General features: G+C 38.9%; 1 protein-coding gene across 1 annotated transcript in view; it reads left to right on the top strand.

Annotated features, from left to right (window-relative positions):
• ATP2B2 (ATPase plasma membrane Ca2+ transporting 2) overlaps positions 1 to 17,073 on the top strand; it is a 247,399-nt gene that overhangs the window by 165,242 nt on the left and 65,084 nt on the right. Inside the window, exons 8-11 of the mRNA XM_054166708.1 lie at positions 550 to 591; positions 2,293 to 2,457; positions 4,542 to 4,756; positions 5,767 to 6,009. Of these exons, the coding sequence (XP_054022683.1) occupies positions 550 to 591; positions 2,293 to 2,457; positions 4,542 to 4,756; positions 5,767 to 6,009 (665 nt within the window). The remainder of the gene's footprint in view (positions 1 to 549; positions 592 to 2,292; positions 2,458 to 4,541; positions 4,757 to 5,766; positions 6,010 to 17,073) is intronic.

Below are 17,073 nucleotides of genomic sequence, written 5' to 3'. Positions count from 1 at the left end.
GCAAATCTTTCTTTAGGATAAACCAGAATATAGGATGACTCTTTCATTTACGGGAGTAACTTGCTAAACAGTACAGCCAAGAGAGGAAGGTGTAATTTTAAAATCATGTTGGATTTGCATTTTTATGATCACTATTATTTATTGATAAAATAGTAAATTTCATTCTAGAATCAATTACCAAAGTCATACTCTGTACTGGTATACCTGTGGGGTTTTTTAAGTTCAGTTCAGGAATATAACTCAGTTTCTGCTTCCTTTGTGTTGGTTTCACCCTCTTAATCTATGCAGTTTGCTCAAAAATATGTGTCAATATTTAGCAGTTCACAGGTTACAACATAGAACTTGACTGCAGCTCCCTGAATGTGTCCAGCTAAATTGTCCATGCTTCAAATTAAATGTTTGATAACAATGGCTTCTGATCATGAATAAGTATCTGTAACATGCTCATTACTTCTGTCTGCTCCTTTTATTTAAATTCCCATTTTCATGTTCTGTCTTGGGTGAAGATTGTTTACTGTCTGTTGTCTGTTGAAATTTTTCATCATATAGGCAAAATGCAGGATGGGAATATGGAGAACAGCCAGAACAAAGGTAATCTTCTTTCATATTAAGGAGGTTGTGGATGTTATTTTTAGCATGTAGTTAAATTCCGTTAAAAGTTGCAATGAAAGTTTGTGATTTGTGCCTGTGTGTAAAAATGGCCCTGTTATTCAAACAGAATGTTAAAGAGCCCCCGAACAACCAGACCCAGCAAAGAAACAGACAAACAAACAAAATCTACCAAAAAGGTTATAACTTACAGAATTTTGATGTGTCAGGTATTTAGGACAGGAGAAGGTCAGCATTTCTAATAAGCCATTAATAGACAATGAACTTTCATGTCACAAAAGTCGTTTGAATTCTTTTTGGTTGTGCAAGTTATGTATGCTGTGTATTGTGAGTGAATTTCCAACCCTCTTTTTTATGTGTCTTGTCATCTTTGGTGTTTAATGGCATTGTGCAAACACGTTCCTTTTTGCAGGGAAAAAGTAAAGCAATAACAAAAGGAAACTCTAAAGCCAAGAACTTATTTAGCAATGTACAAGTGTATTAGAAGGATAAATAACAGGAAGGTTAAGAATCTAATCTTAGAAGTTTCTTATTTAATGTTCAGTCTTAGGATGAAAATGAAAATAAATATTTTGCTGTTCTATGAAGCAAAGTCATGGTTCCCTTTTTATTACATGAGCCCCAGCTATCACGATTTCTTTGGGTTGTACCAAGTAAGCAAATTAAACTATCACTTTCTCTTCTCAGATAATACTAAAGATTGCAAAGGTGGTGGATCAGAAACCGTATAGACAAACTCAGGGGTTAATGGTACAAAACCAAATAAGCATGGTTTTGTACAATCTGTTCATGAATGTCAAAGCAAGGCTGTTTCATCTCATTCTATTTAATTTACTCAGGTCTGTGTTCGAGGCAAAACAGACACATACACATATATAAACTGGAATGTCATTGCTTTTAGAAACATGGCTTTCTCTTTGATGATAAAAGAAAGTTTCCTTATATTTGCAGTATCATTCTTTCAAGGTTTTAGCCTTTGAATTATATGTGCTTTTCATGGGAGAATGATTGTGCTATCACCATCAGACCAGATGATGAAATTGCTTCAACACTGAATGCTAAGGAAACTTTTACAGTCTGGTATTATCTAGAATAGTGGCTTGCAAAGTGTGGTCCACTGGACACTGAGGTGTCCTTGCAGTTGAGAGAAGTGGTGCATCGATCATCTGTGCAACCACATTAGCTTAAAACGTTTTCATTAAAAGCATGATTTGTAAGAGTGTATTGTAATCTATGAGAAGAACCAAAACTGAAATTCATCCTGTCTGTTTGCCCAAGCACTTGAGAGCTGCTATTCTAGGCAATCCTGTGGTACTCATCTACTGTTGCTTGCCAAGTAATTTGCAAGACATGAAGTGATATATATGTGTATAACACAGGCTGTCATTGGTGGTTTAAAACCCAAATAAATAAAAATCCACGAGTTTCATGGTACTTGCCAGAGGGCACAGTATTTATCCCCAGTTGTGTGGGGTACACAGGGGTATGTGTATGTTTGTGCCCCAGTAAAACCCCGCTGGGGCTCACAGGGGCATCTGTCTGCCAGGGGAGTGCCTAGTTCCACTCCTCACCGTTGCAAACAGCCCCTTCCAGTGGGTGCTGCTGGTTGCATTCAGTAAGTATCAGCACTAAAATAAAAAGAATGAATAGTTTTGGAGTAACAATTTTGTTCTGCATTATTAGCCAAGCAGCAGGATGGGGCTGCTGCCATGGAGATGCAGCCGCTGAAGAGTGCAGAAGGGGGAGAGGGAGATGACAAAGACAAGAAGAAATCCAACATGCACAAGAAAGAAAAATCTGTTCTTCAGGGGAAGCTGACCAAGCTGGCAGTCCAGATAGGCAAAGCAGGTATGGCAGTGTGTTATACTAGCAGCAAAAGGTTTGAAAACTATTTACTCTTGGAAAAGATAGGTCTTTTGTACTGCTATATTTAAAAATAGGTCATCATAATACTGTTCTATTAAGTGTTATTGAAGATCTTTTATTATTGTAAAGCTTAGCTTTGACTGTCAAGAAACTGGAAGCTTTGGGCAACTTGGATTATAATGAATATTTGAATCAAATTGAAATGTAGCTTTTCTCATAGTCAATATTCCCAAGTGCAGTAATTACATATTTAATTTCCTCTCCTCTTAGAACTTCTGAGTACACAGTTTCTGAATCCCTAATGTGACCTCAAAATACCAAAGTATTTCCCTCTCTCAAATTCAGGAACCATTCTGTTCTCTCTTTATATCCATGTTCCCTGTGTTCCTGCCTTCTACCCAAATATGACACATCTGTTGACTCTTGTACCCAGTACCATCTGGTCCCTACTATTATAACTAGCACTCCTCCATGTAGGTAGAGAGTGAAAATCTTTCATAATGACATAGTCTTCATTAGGTTAATTTTTCAGTATTAAAGAGATCTCTATCCAGATCCTTATCTGAGGCCCTACAAGAGATTTCTGACTTCACTTCTGGTCAGTCTTTTTTATCCCTCTTTACCCTTTGATTTTTACCCCTGCTGCTCCTTCTCATTCGTTTTTATGTTCTTTACACTTAGTTAATCACCTAACCCCATGATGCCACTTCTGTCTCCTTGCCTGAACAGCGCGTGACTTGGAATCTCTGGTTATCACCTTTTTAATGTCCAATTTAATGCTTTGCCCAGTTTCATATTCCTGAAGCTTCTCAGTTTTGTTGCTAGTTGTACAACAGTATGTGTGGATATAAACCCACTTCATTTCTCCTGATCATTAATTTCTTAGATTAAGTACCTTTCTGCATTGCCTTCTGATTATCACCCCCTTTGGCATTTCAGCAGGCATGTGAGTATCACTTGGAAAGTAATTATATAGGGATTTCTAACCAGAATGTGGCAAGTAATAGAAGTTAAATTAATTAATCATTGCCTCATTTGGTTTTTCTTTGTCATTGGGCAATTTATGGGGATGTCTTGCACTGTCCTGATCATTTTTAATGGATTTTTGTATTTCCCCTGGCATCTAGCACTCTCCACAACTCATCTGTTTCCTATCAACCTTAACATCCTTCAGCTTACCAATATTTTTTGTAAATTCAGTCAGGACGTGAAATTCATAGCATTCTCCTTCTGTGTGATCTCATTAGAGAGAAATGAACTTGCTCTGAAATGCAGACTTAGCTGCTCATAGAGACCTGCCAAAGAGCGATAATCATGGCAAGGCAAAACAGAGATTCTAATGGAGATTCGATTTCTATACTCAAATCTAGGAACAAAATTGTGGAGGAGGAGTGCTACCTTCACAATGTATGTGTCTTTGGAAGAACATTTAAAGTCCCTGGGATCTTTTCTGAATTCTGTGGAATATTTATTAGTGTTTCATGTGCTGCAGTGTCAGTGTTGTACCTCTTTTGAGCCTCTCCTCATAAAACTATGCACTGTGTATATATCCTTTTGAAAAGGGAAACCTTGGAAACACTAGTATTTATCACCTTTGGAGGAAAACAAGTCAAAAACTATTCTGTAGAGGATTCTGCAGTATTGTATCCAGCCTCAGTCTATTCAGCCAGACACATCTGTAGGGCTATTCTAAAATAATTTCTACAGCAACATAAACTACAAGAGACTCCTTTTCTCAAGCCTCTTAAGATAACACTTGGCTTAAGCAACAGCAGAACTCCTGTTGGACTAGACTGAGACGTTTTAAATGCAGTACTAAAACGGTGCTTAAAAATTAATGCAGTATGATTCAGCTGTTCTGTAAAATTCAGTTTCCTCATTCACTGGAATATAAGGCTGTTGTAAATGTATTCTAGTAATGTTTTTTTGCCATCATTATTGGTACTGGTGAAAAATGTCATACAAAATAAGAAGAGAGTTCCGTGTCAAATTCAAATGTGGATTTCTAATTGCACATGGTTTTAATTGTGTTTTGTTTTGTAGTAATTGATTATTTCTCTTTCCAGGTTTGGTGATGTCTGCCATCACTGTAATCATTTTGGTACTATATTTTGCCATTGACACATTTGTGGTCAACAAGAAACCGTGGTTGCCTGAGTGCACTCCTGTCTATGTTCAGTATTTTGTTAAATTCTTCATTATTGGTGTTACTGTACTTGTGGTTGCTGTTCCTGAGGGACTTCCACTTGCTGTCACTATTTCTCTGGCTTATTCTGTAAAGGTAAGAAACATTGCAAATAATTATGGGAGAAAGTGCTGTTTGGTTGAGTTTATGAGTGAGTCAGTCTTTAGGATTTATCAGGCATGATGAAAATTGGCCTGTAAATGAATGTGCTCAAAATATTAATGAGAGTCAACATTTGCTTTATAGTGAAGGTATCTCTGACAAAGAAATGCAAACTGATATGTGCCTAATACATAGCTTTAAAACTATGCAGCACAGGAATATCAAGCAGCATAAGTACCTACTTTGCTTGCAAGGTTACTGGGAATTTCTTGAGCAGAATTTACTGTGAGAGTAGTTGAGGATTTTGGTAAAGAATGACTTTGTCTTCACATTTTCTTACCTCACATTTCTGTGTGGTAGTACAAAGTTTTGACAAGAATTTGAAGTCTTCAGGAAGAGTTTTCAAAGAAATTAGAGTTTCATTGAGGCTTCTGTGTACTTAAGAAATTCTTAAGTGCAGTTGCAGTTGTTTGTAGCCATCGTATGCGATTGTATTAGGAAATTAAAGAAGATTAAAATCCTGGACTTCCAGATGATTCCATTATCTATGTAGTGGTTTCCCAGATTGTTTTAGCAATTTAGTCAGATGAGCTTTACTTAAACATTCTGGGAATTGTAGATGAAGATTTTGAAGCTTCCTTTCCTCCCTTCTTGTCTGTCTTTCCCCCTTTCATGTATTTTGCCCCTTTTCTTTAAAAATCCTGTTGCCTTCAGTTTCTTTAGCTAATCTTTGCTGCTGTAGCTATTCCTTAAAATGTATGTATACTGAAAAAGAAAAGGTGGAAGTGTGTCAGTTTGTCAAAGGCAAATTTGTTTCAGGGATAGTCACTGCTTGGCTGTCTGTATCTAGGGCTGGGGTTTTTGGCCCTGCTCAAAGTTCTAGTGTAGTGAACATTGTGTTCTCATGAAGAAGGCTAAATACATGCTTTTTAGCTTTTTATAACTGCTGTTAAAAATCTGTCAAAGCAAATCTTGAAGGTTTTTTTCCTTTTGCTTTTTCTCAGAAAATGATGAAGGATAACAATCTGGTCCGCCACTTAGATGCTTGTGAAACTATGGGTAATGCTACAGCCATCTGCTCCGACAAAACAGGGACACTAACAACCAACCGGATGACGGTCGTCCAAGCCTATGTTGGTGACGTCCACTACAAAGAGATCCCTGACCCAGATTCCGTACCCGCCAAAACCCTGGAACTGCTGGTTAATGCAATTGCTATCAACAGTGCTTATACTACAAAAATTCTGGTAAGCAGGCTTTTTCTGTCAGTGAAGTGAAACGCAGCGGCACAACTTGTAATTATGTTAAGCACGGCTAATTCCTTAACATTCTGTTGTTGATTATGAAGCACTGAATACTGCTCAGGGCCTCAGAATGAGAACAGGTGCTACAAAAACTCCGTATTTGCTGGTTTTGTTTTAAGGATAGGCATGTACTGACAAGTACACAATGATGCTACATTTAACAAACTCCTGCTGTTGTTACTTTGGGGTGGCCCACTTTTGGTGTAGGTGGATTTGCTAACATAGCTGCTTTCACTGAGTCTTCCTATGTGTACAATTACTTTTGTGTGTCTTTCAATTTATTCTCAATTAATTCTCAAATAGGAAAAAATTGGATTGGTTAAATTATTGGTTAAATGACCATTGTTCATTCTGATGCCAAGTGAATTACACCCAAAGTATTTTATTCAATCTGTAAAGGAAGGCAAAATAGAAATAGCCTGTTTGCCTGTGGCAGAAGATTCTTCTGTACAGATCCAATTAAGAGGCTGAAAACTTTTGCCGTTCCGATAGATTTGTTCTTTGAAAGGTCAAGCTTAATCTCAACGTTGGAGAACAAATACATTTCTTTTGGTTTATGTATTTATGCATTGTCCTTTTTGTAGCTCTGCTGAGCTGAGCAAGGCAGTTTTCATGCACTTCATGTTTGTTTTAAAAGCAATCTTTCAAATACAGTCACAGCAAGCAACTGGAGAAATACTAGTCCTGGAGCATGTATTTCCTTTCATTCTTGCTATGCAAATCCCTGGATATTAGTTACAGTCAACACGTGGAAGAAGAATGTTTAGAGAAACCACATGCAGATACACACTGTGTTTGTAGTCAAGGTGGTTTTGAAATAAGCACTCGTGAAGATCACTTACCCAGGGTAAGTGTCCAAAGTCAGCCTCAGGCACCTTTTAGTCCTGTGTTGTGGTTCACTCACTCTTCTCACTTAAAGTTCTCTGGAAAGGGAAATGTGGGGAGAACCAGTCCCTGCAGCAGCTTGAGTGGCTTCCTACATTGGGAGTGGACAAGGAAGCTCATAAATCCTCTAATGTCCACCTCCCATCTGAAACCAGCAAGTGTACACCTCCTCTGTGGCACTGCAGAGACAAATAGCTGTAGTCAGCTGAGGCTGGAGCAAGGCACTTTTGACTTGGAATTCAGATTCTCTGAAAAAGGAGAGCTTACTCAGCCATGGCACCTGTGAGCACCCACCTAACCCAGCAGCACCAGTTCCCCTCTGAATCCTGGATTTTATTCTGTCCTTTTCCTGTGGTCTGTCTAGGTCACAACCAACCAGACTGAAATGAAAGATGGACCTTTCATTCTCTGATGGTTGAGTGCATATGCTGTCAATATCTGAGTGTGCGTATTTATGGCAGTAGCTTCTTGAAATCTAATCTGCATGTTTGTAAATGAGCAGGAATACTCTGGCTATTTACTCTGGCTGAGTAAATAGTGCTTTCACAAAGCAGGGTAACATTTAATTTTTGGGGAGAGAGACATACAGCTTGGGTACTTTGATGTTGCTACAGCCTAAGTAAGGTTAGATACTTCCTTCTGTAGAAAGAGAAATTGAATCAGAGTCCTCCACTTCACACTGACCGGAAGTATGTTAACATATAAATTGGGGTGGAGGGTAATAGCTCTGTAAGTTTGTGTTTGTATATCTGCTGCAGTAGCAATGTTAGTCACCAGTGTCAGACCTAGCTGTCACTAAGGAGTTTGACTTTGGGGGTGCTTTGAGAGAATGTTACCTTTTCTGGCAGAAGTTTCCTCGTTCCTAACAAACTACAAGGGAGACTGGTTGGTAGTTAAGTCAGGTGGGACTGGAAGAGCAAGGCTTAATGTCAGCTGTGCTACATTTGGGTTAGATTTTGATGTTCATTTTGAATGCTTGGGATCAAACACAGGAACAAAATTTTTCTGGTCAGCTTCCACACCAGCTCACCCTCTCTGAATCTCAGAATGAATTTAGGTAAGGCACAGGAGGGCATCAGACATTCCAGGGTGATGAATCTGTGGAATTGAGTTTATTAATCTGTTGTTCCCTTGTGATAATGGTTTCCTTTGACTGAAATATTTCTGGTCAATAGTAGCTTTGAAATGTCACCTCAGGCTTAATATTGGTTTTGATTTCCCTCTCCCCCCCCCCCCCACCCCATTTGTTAGGTTTTGGTTGGTTGGTTGGGTTTTTTTGTTCTGGTTTTGTTTTTTACTCTGTCTTGAGTTCATTGCTTCTGGTTGAAATCAGTTATGTGTGCCTAATAAAAAGAGAGGCAGTATTGCACCCTTTTGGCTTTGCACAGAGACTGATTGTCTGTAAAATTGATACATGAATGAAATCCTCTAGAAATCGCCTTTGTGCTGGCTGCATAACAGATGACTACTTGAACTTATCCTTGTAAAATGAATAGTGATTTTATAGGTATTATAACAGCATCATAAGATCAAGCCCATGAGAAAAAACAGCCCAGATGCTGGAGCAGTTCATGTTATTCATTGTTCATAACAGACTTCAGCTAACTTTAAGCTACAAGATATTGTTCCTTAGCCCTCATTCATTTTAAATAATAAATATGGTAAAAAATACATAAGGGAGTCATTTCCAAGATGAAATATACACAATTATTTTCCAATGTAGTCAAATTGTGAATATCAGCTCAAACTCAAAGGGCACATAAGTGTTATGTCACTGAGATTGAATTTTACATAGTCTATTTTTAGTTCCTTGGTTCTGTGTGTGCTGTAAATTGAGCTTTGTATGTTCTGAGTGATTGCATATGGGGCCATAAAATTAGTCAAGATGTTCTGCTGAGTGAGAAAAATTCCCACTTGTATTGTCTTTTGATTAAGGGGCAATGGAACCATTGATAAAAATATAAAAAGAAAATAATATCGCTGCTTGGGATAAAAGATTTGAATTTCCCTGAGAAATTAAACACAAATTGTTTCAGCTGAACAATAGCATCATTAAATATAGTTCTTTTTAATGCTTTCCAAGGATTAAGTTACTGGGTGAGCTGATTTTGCATTCCATTAGCTTCAGGGCAACTTTAATGCTGGTTTTATGCTGTGGATGTGAAGCTGTTCTCTGGAAAGCCTTTCTGTTCTAATGCTCATGTTTTAGGTAGCTTTCCCACACGGAAATGGGGTTTGGACCAGATGACCTTCAAGGGGCCCTTCCAACCTGATGCATTCTGTGGTTCTGTGAAATAAAATTCAGACTTCATGCATTTTTGCACATGAGCTTTATTCTGAAAATCAAATTTTCATTTTGGGAGTACTTTGACTGGGCTTGCAGCAGAAGTACCTTGATCTTAAATATCGTGGAGCAGTAATGAAACAGAGACTCCAAATACCAAAACTAGTGACTTGAACTGTGCTGTTGAACTCTTCCTTGTATAAATTCAGTTTTAATTAGAAAAGTATTCCTTCTAATTTCCTGCAAGCTGTCTGAGGGCACTGATGACGTGCTTGCTGGATGTTAGCACAGTTAGCATTTAGTAGAGTGACTTCCAGCACCAATGGAAAAGGCCCAGCTGAACTTGTTATTGGTAGGATCTATAATACAGGCACATAATTTAGTACTTGATATCTGCCTAAGGAGCAAAAAAACCAGTTATGCCTCTCTTAGGTGGGTATCTGGATCTGCATCAGAAGGACTGTTTTCAGTTCTGACATTTTAGAGTATATAATTTACTGCATTTGCAGTATGTGGCACAAAGTAGCAGCATCCCTTAACTGAGGATCTCACAGGAAAACACATAGAGAAGTTATGGAAAAGTGCAAGAAAACCCAAACAAGGCAGACATTTTTCTTGCAGCCAGAGCAGAGAAATCGTGGTTTCCTGTGTATCATAATGCAGAACAGTTGCCTATGACACTATAACATCTGTCTAAGAAAATAGTAAAGTTACTAAGGTTGCTGTCAGCACACAACCTCCAACCATATTCCTTTCACAGCTCTTCAATGTATGCTCAGTGACACCCATCCTTACACAGCTGCAGGAATGACTTTGAGGGTCTCAAACAACCCCAGCAGGGAGGACCAAGGATTCTCCACAAGCTTCACTCAGAGGAATCATTTCTTGGAGAGTGGGATGGTTACCCTCCCTGGGAGAATGATGCTGAGGACACAGGTTCACAGGGTTATGTGGTGCATAGCAGTGGGATGGAGCTGCAACATAGACACACTTAGGAAGATTTACCAGAAGAGGAGGAAAGGTGTTAATTCACCTTCTTGCTTTGTGAAATTACTTTTCCTGAATGTATAATGAATGATCTTATTAATACCAGTGGAACAAAATCTCTAACTTCTTTGTACTGAAGGCAATTTGAGAGATTTTGGCACAGATTTTTACTGTTAAGAATAAATTGATATTTTGACTCTGATGCAGTGAATACAGAGATGAATGTACCTCATACTTTCTTGGAGAAAAGAGGTGAAGGGAGGCTGGCAGAGCAGGTAGAAAACCCATAGTATATCACAGTATCACAGAATCACCAAGGTTGGAAGAGACCTCAAAGATCATCGAGTCCAACCTGTCACCACAGACCTCATGACTAGACCATGGCACCAAGTGCCACATCCAATCCCCTCTTGAATACCTCCAGGGATGGTGACTCCACCACCTGCCTGGGCAGCACATTCCAATGACGAACAATTCTCTCAGTGAAGAACTTTCACTTCACCTCGAGCCTAAACTTCCCCTGGTGCAGCTTGAGACTGTGTCCTCTTGTTCTGCTGCTGGTTGCTAGAGAGGAGACCAACCCCTTCCTGGCTAAAACCTCCCTTCAGGTAGTTGTAGAGAGCAATGAGGTTGCCCCTGAGCCTCCTCCTCTCCAGACTAAACAATCCCAGCTCCCTCAGCCTCTCCTCATAGGGCTTGTGCTCAAGGCCTCTCACCAGCCTTATTGCCCTTCTCTGGACACCATAAGAAAACCATAAGAAGAAATTGCAGTCTAGATAAGTGAAATGGTGAAAGTAATGGAAAATGAGATTTTAGCAGAACAGCTGCTTTGCAGGAATAGGTTAAAAATCTATTCTGTGGGCATGGAGAACATGGATGTAGTAGCCAGGTGAAGGTTGGGGTTTTTTTGTGTGTGAGGAATATATTTGCATCCAGAAGTCGTCCAGCTATCTGGGTTGTTGAGAGACACAGTGTTCCTGTCAGAAATGGTCATAAAAAAGGTATGCAAAATACAAACTACTCTGCTCTCCTACATGTTTATTTTCTTTGAAAATACAATTTAATGACTGGATTTCATTTATCAAGTAATCTATTATTAATTTTTTTAATTGGATGAAAAAAATGTCTCCAGAATAAAATATATATCCACACATGCACTACTTAGCCAACAGAAATTGTCTGTCATTTCCTTCTACCTTTCATAAGTTCATCACTCTGAATACAGTAGGGCTATGTTGTTGTGTGCAAAGTTGTTTCAAGTTCTTGAAAACATCTTTATGTTTTGAGAATTTGAGTTATTTCCTCACGTTAATTTCAAAAGTATCAGCAGTGGAACAGGGTTGAGATGTGCTATCTTTTTAACATTAGTTGCTTGCAGCTGTCTTAATTCTTTTCTGACAGAGCATGGACCTATTATCTCTCTCTCTAGATATATTTATGTATCTGTGTCTTTCTATGATCTCTTGTTTTCAAAACAGAGTGGCAGCAGATCCTAATTGTTCAGGAAAGATTGTTTATTTCATTTTTAAACAAAGCTCATACCCCAAGGGATCAGATTGTGCCATACCTATCAACAGAAAATCATCAGAATTGATATTTCCTGAGGCAACAGCAAAGGAGCCTGTGCTTTAGGGTAGCTCTATGCCAAGGGCAGTCATGCTAAATGAAACTGCTGTTGGGTGTCACTAGAATTCTTCTCCTTATTCAAATGAGTACCATGAGAAAGTAGCTTTCAGCCTCCAAACTAAATTTTTAGTTATTTTGATATTTTAAATTGGAAAGCTATTTTCACTCTCAGGTACACATTTCTGAAAACCTAATCTCAAGCTCTTTGTCTCTTGTGTTGAAATACAGTTAAAATTACTATTTAGAATACATAGAATACATAGAATACACCAGGTTGGAAGAGACCTTCAGGATCATCGCGTCCAACCCATCAACCAATCCAACACCACCCAAACAACTAACCCACGGCACCAAGCACCCCATCAAGTCTTCTCCTGAAAACCTCCAGTGATGGCGACTCCACCACTTGTTTTTACTGTACCTGAAGGGTCACGTCATCTCATATTTAATCCAGAGAAGTTCACCCATTGCTCACAAAAGTGGTCTGAGTTTAAAAAAATACTTTAACAAACCCCCAATGTAAATGGTATTTAAAAAAAAAAAAAAAAAGATTGGGGAAAGTATTTGCACTCCAAAATAAATGGCCTGGCCTAAATTCAGGCTTATTCCTTCTGTAGATCCCTTACATTACCATTAAGACACAAATATAACTGGCAGCTCTAGCAGCTGACTTCTGTGAAAATGATCATTTATCAGACAGACATGTAAGGTGTCGGTTAAGGTTGACCTGCTGACAAGAAAGCAGGTCAGCTTTGAGGAAGGAGGGACAGTGGAAGAAAGAGTGAGAACCCCTGAGAAAAGAATGTTGCAGAGAGGGCCCACTGAGGGGGAAAAAGGTGAAACTGGAGCATTAGGACGAAAGGTGGGTTTAGGCCATAAGGCTGTCTTACGAGTCAAGTAACTTGAGGACAGTACTGTAAGTCTGTTCCTGGCTGCACAAGAGTTTGGCAGTGGAAACTGTTTGAAAATTGTATATGCTTTTGGTTTTGACGGGCTCAAATGATGGCATTGAAATACTGGCTGGAGCATTTCTGAATCTTCAGCTGAAGCCATTTCTTCAGAGTGATTTGCCATTGGAATGGGCTACCCAGGGAGGTGGTGTAGTCACCATCAATGGAGGTGTTTAAAAGGAGACTGGATGAGGCACTTGGTGCCATGGTTTAGTTGGTTAGGTGGTGTTGGGTGATAGGTTGGACTTGATGATCTTGAAGGTCTTTTCCAACCTGGTTTATTCCATTCCATTCCATTCCATTCCATTCCATTCCATTCCATTCCATTCCATTCCATTCCATTCCTTTCCGTTCCATTGTGGTCTGCTCTGTTTATAATTGAAAAAAATTACTTGGTTTGATTGAAATTTGATTGAACTGATTTCTCCAAGAGCTTTTACTTCTTGGGCAAAATTATTGCCATTCTAGTAAATGTATATCTTTGTCTCACTTTTTGTGTTCTCAGTATTGTACAACTATATAATGTAGATATATATTATAGATGTGTCCAGACAATGCAGGCTGAAGTATCTTCCTATATATGAGCAAGACATCACCAACAAATCCCAAACAAAACAAACAAACAAACAAAAAACCCCTATCCTACAACATTTGCTTTAAAACTTTTTCATAAAGTCCTTGGTAAGCACTTTCTCAAAATATTCTAGGCAAGAAAAAATAACCTATGGCATGCATATTGTTTACTGTGTAAATAATAATAATTAGAAATAATAGATCACGTAGTTAATTGTCTCTGCTTCTAGGAGTGGTAATTAGCCATGATCTTCACACATCACTTGCCATTGAAGTTTTATGTAAGAGGTACAAATATAGCTTTTCTCACTGAATTAGCTACTGAGTTAATAATTGAAATAATAGTGTTTAGAAGAGACTTCTTGAATGTGTGAAGCATTGGACATCTTATCCCGGTCATGTGCTTTCTGCTGCTGGGGTGCAGGGGCTTTGATTAGAAAAAAAGTGTCTTTTAAAAATAAAATCTTCTTTTCTGAGAGTTGTGAGGGGTAGAATGGAATCAGCTGGTCAGTAAGCTGCTCACAGTTGTCTGTGGGATGGATTGAACTAAGCAAAGAGGGATTAAGGAGCAGAGATCAGAGCAGGGCCATCCTGTAAATGGTGTTGACATTGTTAGGGTCTCTGGAAGGCTGCATGATTTCAGCAGTGTTTGGATTGTCAGAGGCAAGGCAGCATTCCCCATGTATGGCAGAAACATTATAGGTAAATGTGCTCAGACAGAGCTAGTTCTTTCCTTGAAGTTCTCACTATACAGTAAACTGTAATTGTGAATGAGCAGGAGGACCTCAGCTCCTGACAGCTCTTTCCTCAGTTCTCAGTGTCCTTTTCTGTCAAAGAAGGGAGTGACCATCCTGCTTCAGCAACAAATGAACACAGAAAGAGAGGATGGATAAATAAGATAGTCCTGCACTGCAGAATCATGGAATGGTTTGGGTTAGAAGGGACTTTAAAGATCATGTAGCTCAAATCCCTGTGCCATGGGCACAGACACCTCCTACTAGACCAGTTTGCTGAAGGACCCCATCCAACCTGATTTTCAACACTTCCAGGCTTGGAGCCTCCACAGCTTCTCAGGGCAGCCTGTTTCCAGTGCCTTAACACCCTCATAGGGAAAAATTTCTTCCTCATGACTAACCTAAATCCAGCTTCTTCCCGTTTGAAGCTGTTACCTCATGCTGTCACTCCATGCTTTTGTAAAAAGTCCCTCTCCCTCTGTCCTTCAAATACTGGAATAATGAATAAAGATTTAACTCTATCCAATATCTCAAGTAGCAAGGAATAATGCCAGATTTGCCATGTTGAAGACTGGAGCTACTTTGGAGCGTGATGTGCACAAAAACAAATTGGAAGTGTTGCAGGCACAGCAACATATAGAATGTAGCATGACAAATTATTCCCATATGGCTAAAAGTTTATGGTCAAAGTGAATTGTATTTCTTTGTTTTCTTTCTTTGTGTGACAGAGCACAAGGTGGTAAAAACCTCCTTTGTACTGCCCTTCCTTGCTTTCACTGTTTGGTAATTGCAGATTCCAATTATTCCAGCTGGAATAAATCATTGCAAGATTATAAACAGGGCTGACAGTGACTTGGAAGCTATAATACCATTTACCACAGTAGCTTCTTTTTTAACCTGCTTGCCTGTTTGAAAATGAGCAAATTAGATTTTTAACTTTCTATAATGCCACAAATTTATTTCCTATTACCTTGCACAGGGTTTTGGTTTATGTTATTTATCTTACATTCATGTTCTTATTTTCCACTCATCTTGTACTGGCAGAGGATGATTCACTTGCAGGGATAACTGCCAGCTATTGCCAGATACCCCTGTTGATGAATGAAGGCTTTAAAAGCCAACATTTCCTGCAAGGTGTTCCAAAGTGTTTTCATCTAGATGTATAAATATTGTGTATTGTTGTCTGATCAATTTTAGGACCTTTTAAATAAAATGTATTGGCAGAATGAATGATTTTAATACATACTTCTTTTCATGCCTGTGGTACCCTACTGAGATAAAGCCATCACACTTTGGAGCTGATTGATATGCTGGTTGGAATTTAGTGCTAACACTTTGCAGGGAGCATGTTTTCCTGATAGGAGCTTTTGTTTTTCCATGAGTGGGTGTAAACCACTTACTTCAGGCACATCTGTTTTAATGTAGGTTTTCTTTGTGTTCGCTGTCATCAGGAGCAGGAAGATAATAATTTCATACCAATTTTAGAGAAAATGGTAGTGGTTTTATAATCAAACAAAGATACACAAACAGGCTTATTAGAAAATAATGTTGTGGATGAATTGTCTTTTTCAGGTATATGTTACATAAATATATAGTGTATGTTATATAGTTTTCAGTAAGTTTTCTCCTTCCTCGCAGACTTCAGTGTGGCTTAGCCCTCTGTGGGAGAGGAAAACTCCAACCAAGCTCCAAACCTCTCAACTGGTACAATGCCTGAAATGCAATAGATCAGTAATGAAGTATATGACAGAAAACATCTTCCTAATTTCAGAGCAATAAATTTGCAGGGCTTGCTTTCCAGACTCAAAAAAGACTTTAAATTGCCTTGGCATTGCTATTCTTTGTGAATGAAATTGCAGTGAAGATTTATTTTCTGTCACCATAAACAAAATACTGTATACGCTTTTCTCCTGAGTCACAGCTAGTCCTAGAAAGTTGGTATTAAATATAAAGTAAGTAAAAATCTATGCTTCAAATTCTACTTCCTGCTTTTTAATGCAGCTAGCCCCCACTACTTTTTCTTACAAGCTTCCCACCTTTCCTTCTCATATGTGAAGCTCTTGGCTCCTCTGGATTCCAGTCAATCCTATTTCTGTGTTATTTACAAGTCAGTGTGGGAAGGTGTTCCAAAATGGTGGCCTTTCTGCTCTTGGAGGTGGTGCCAGATAAGCCAGAAAAATCTCCAGCATGAATGAGGTTCTGAAAAGTTGTAGCCACAGATTCTGAGCAAACATTGACTTCCCAAAGGCATATGACTGTGGTGAATCTGGTGTCTCAGGGGCATATGACTTTGATGGACAGAAGACAGAAGGCATCTGTTACATAAAATCCTTTTCCCAGCTGGAGTCTATGAGAGGAAACATAAAGTTTTCAAAAGAAAGGTTGTTAGAGTATTTTAATCATACTGTTCCTCAGCATCTCTGAAGCAATGTCAGGCCTGTTTTAGCAGACACCTTCCATGGAAAAATTGCACTACTGGCAAGTCTCCATAGAGACCCTGGGACACCTCATCCATCTGAAATGATGAGTGCTGGGCAGTAGATGTAGTTCATTGCTCACAATACCAAATGAAAGCATTGAGCAGCTTAGAAGTTCCACTGAGTATTTCTCATGCCATATTATCTTTATGTGGTTTCTACTTTTTCAAGTGAGTAGAGAATGAAGTTAGCTTACACTTCACTCCAATGGAGAAGGGTTAACCGTGCTCAATGCTGGTTTGCTAGGGGCTATATATTTGGAAGAGCTGAGAGACAAGCTTTTCTGGGAGAATTTTCCTATAAAGGAGGCCAGGATGTTCAACCTCTCCATCACTGCTGTCCTGTTTCCTCCTGAATGAATAATCACTTAGAACTGGCTGCAGTCTCCCAGCCTGCTATTCTGCCCAGCAAAGGCATCATTCTTAGTGTCCTGACAAGGAGAGGGACTGGCCAGAGGACTGAATTTGTACTGTATCTCAAACATTACCTAA

The sequence above is a fragment of the Dryobates pubescens genome, chromosome 1, assembly GCF_014839835.1.
Source record: "Dryobates pubescens isolate bDryPub1 chromosome 1, bDryPub1.pri, whole genome shotgun sequence".
Lineage (NCBI taxonomy): Eukaryota > Metazoa > Chordata > Aves > Piciformes > Picidae > Dryobates > Dryobates pubescens.
Note: the sequence above shows the minus strand (reverse complement) of the source record. Positions and strands in the feature narration are given on the sequence as shown.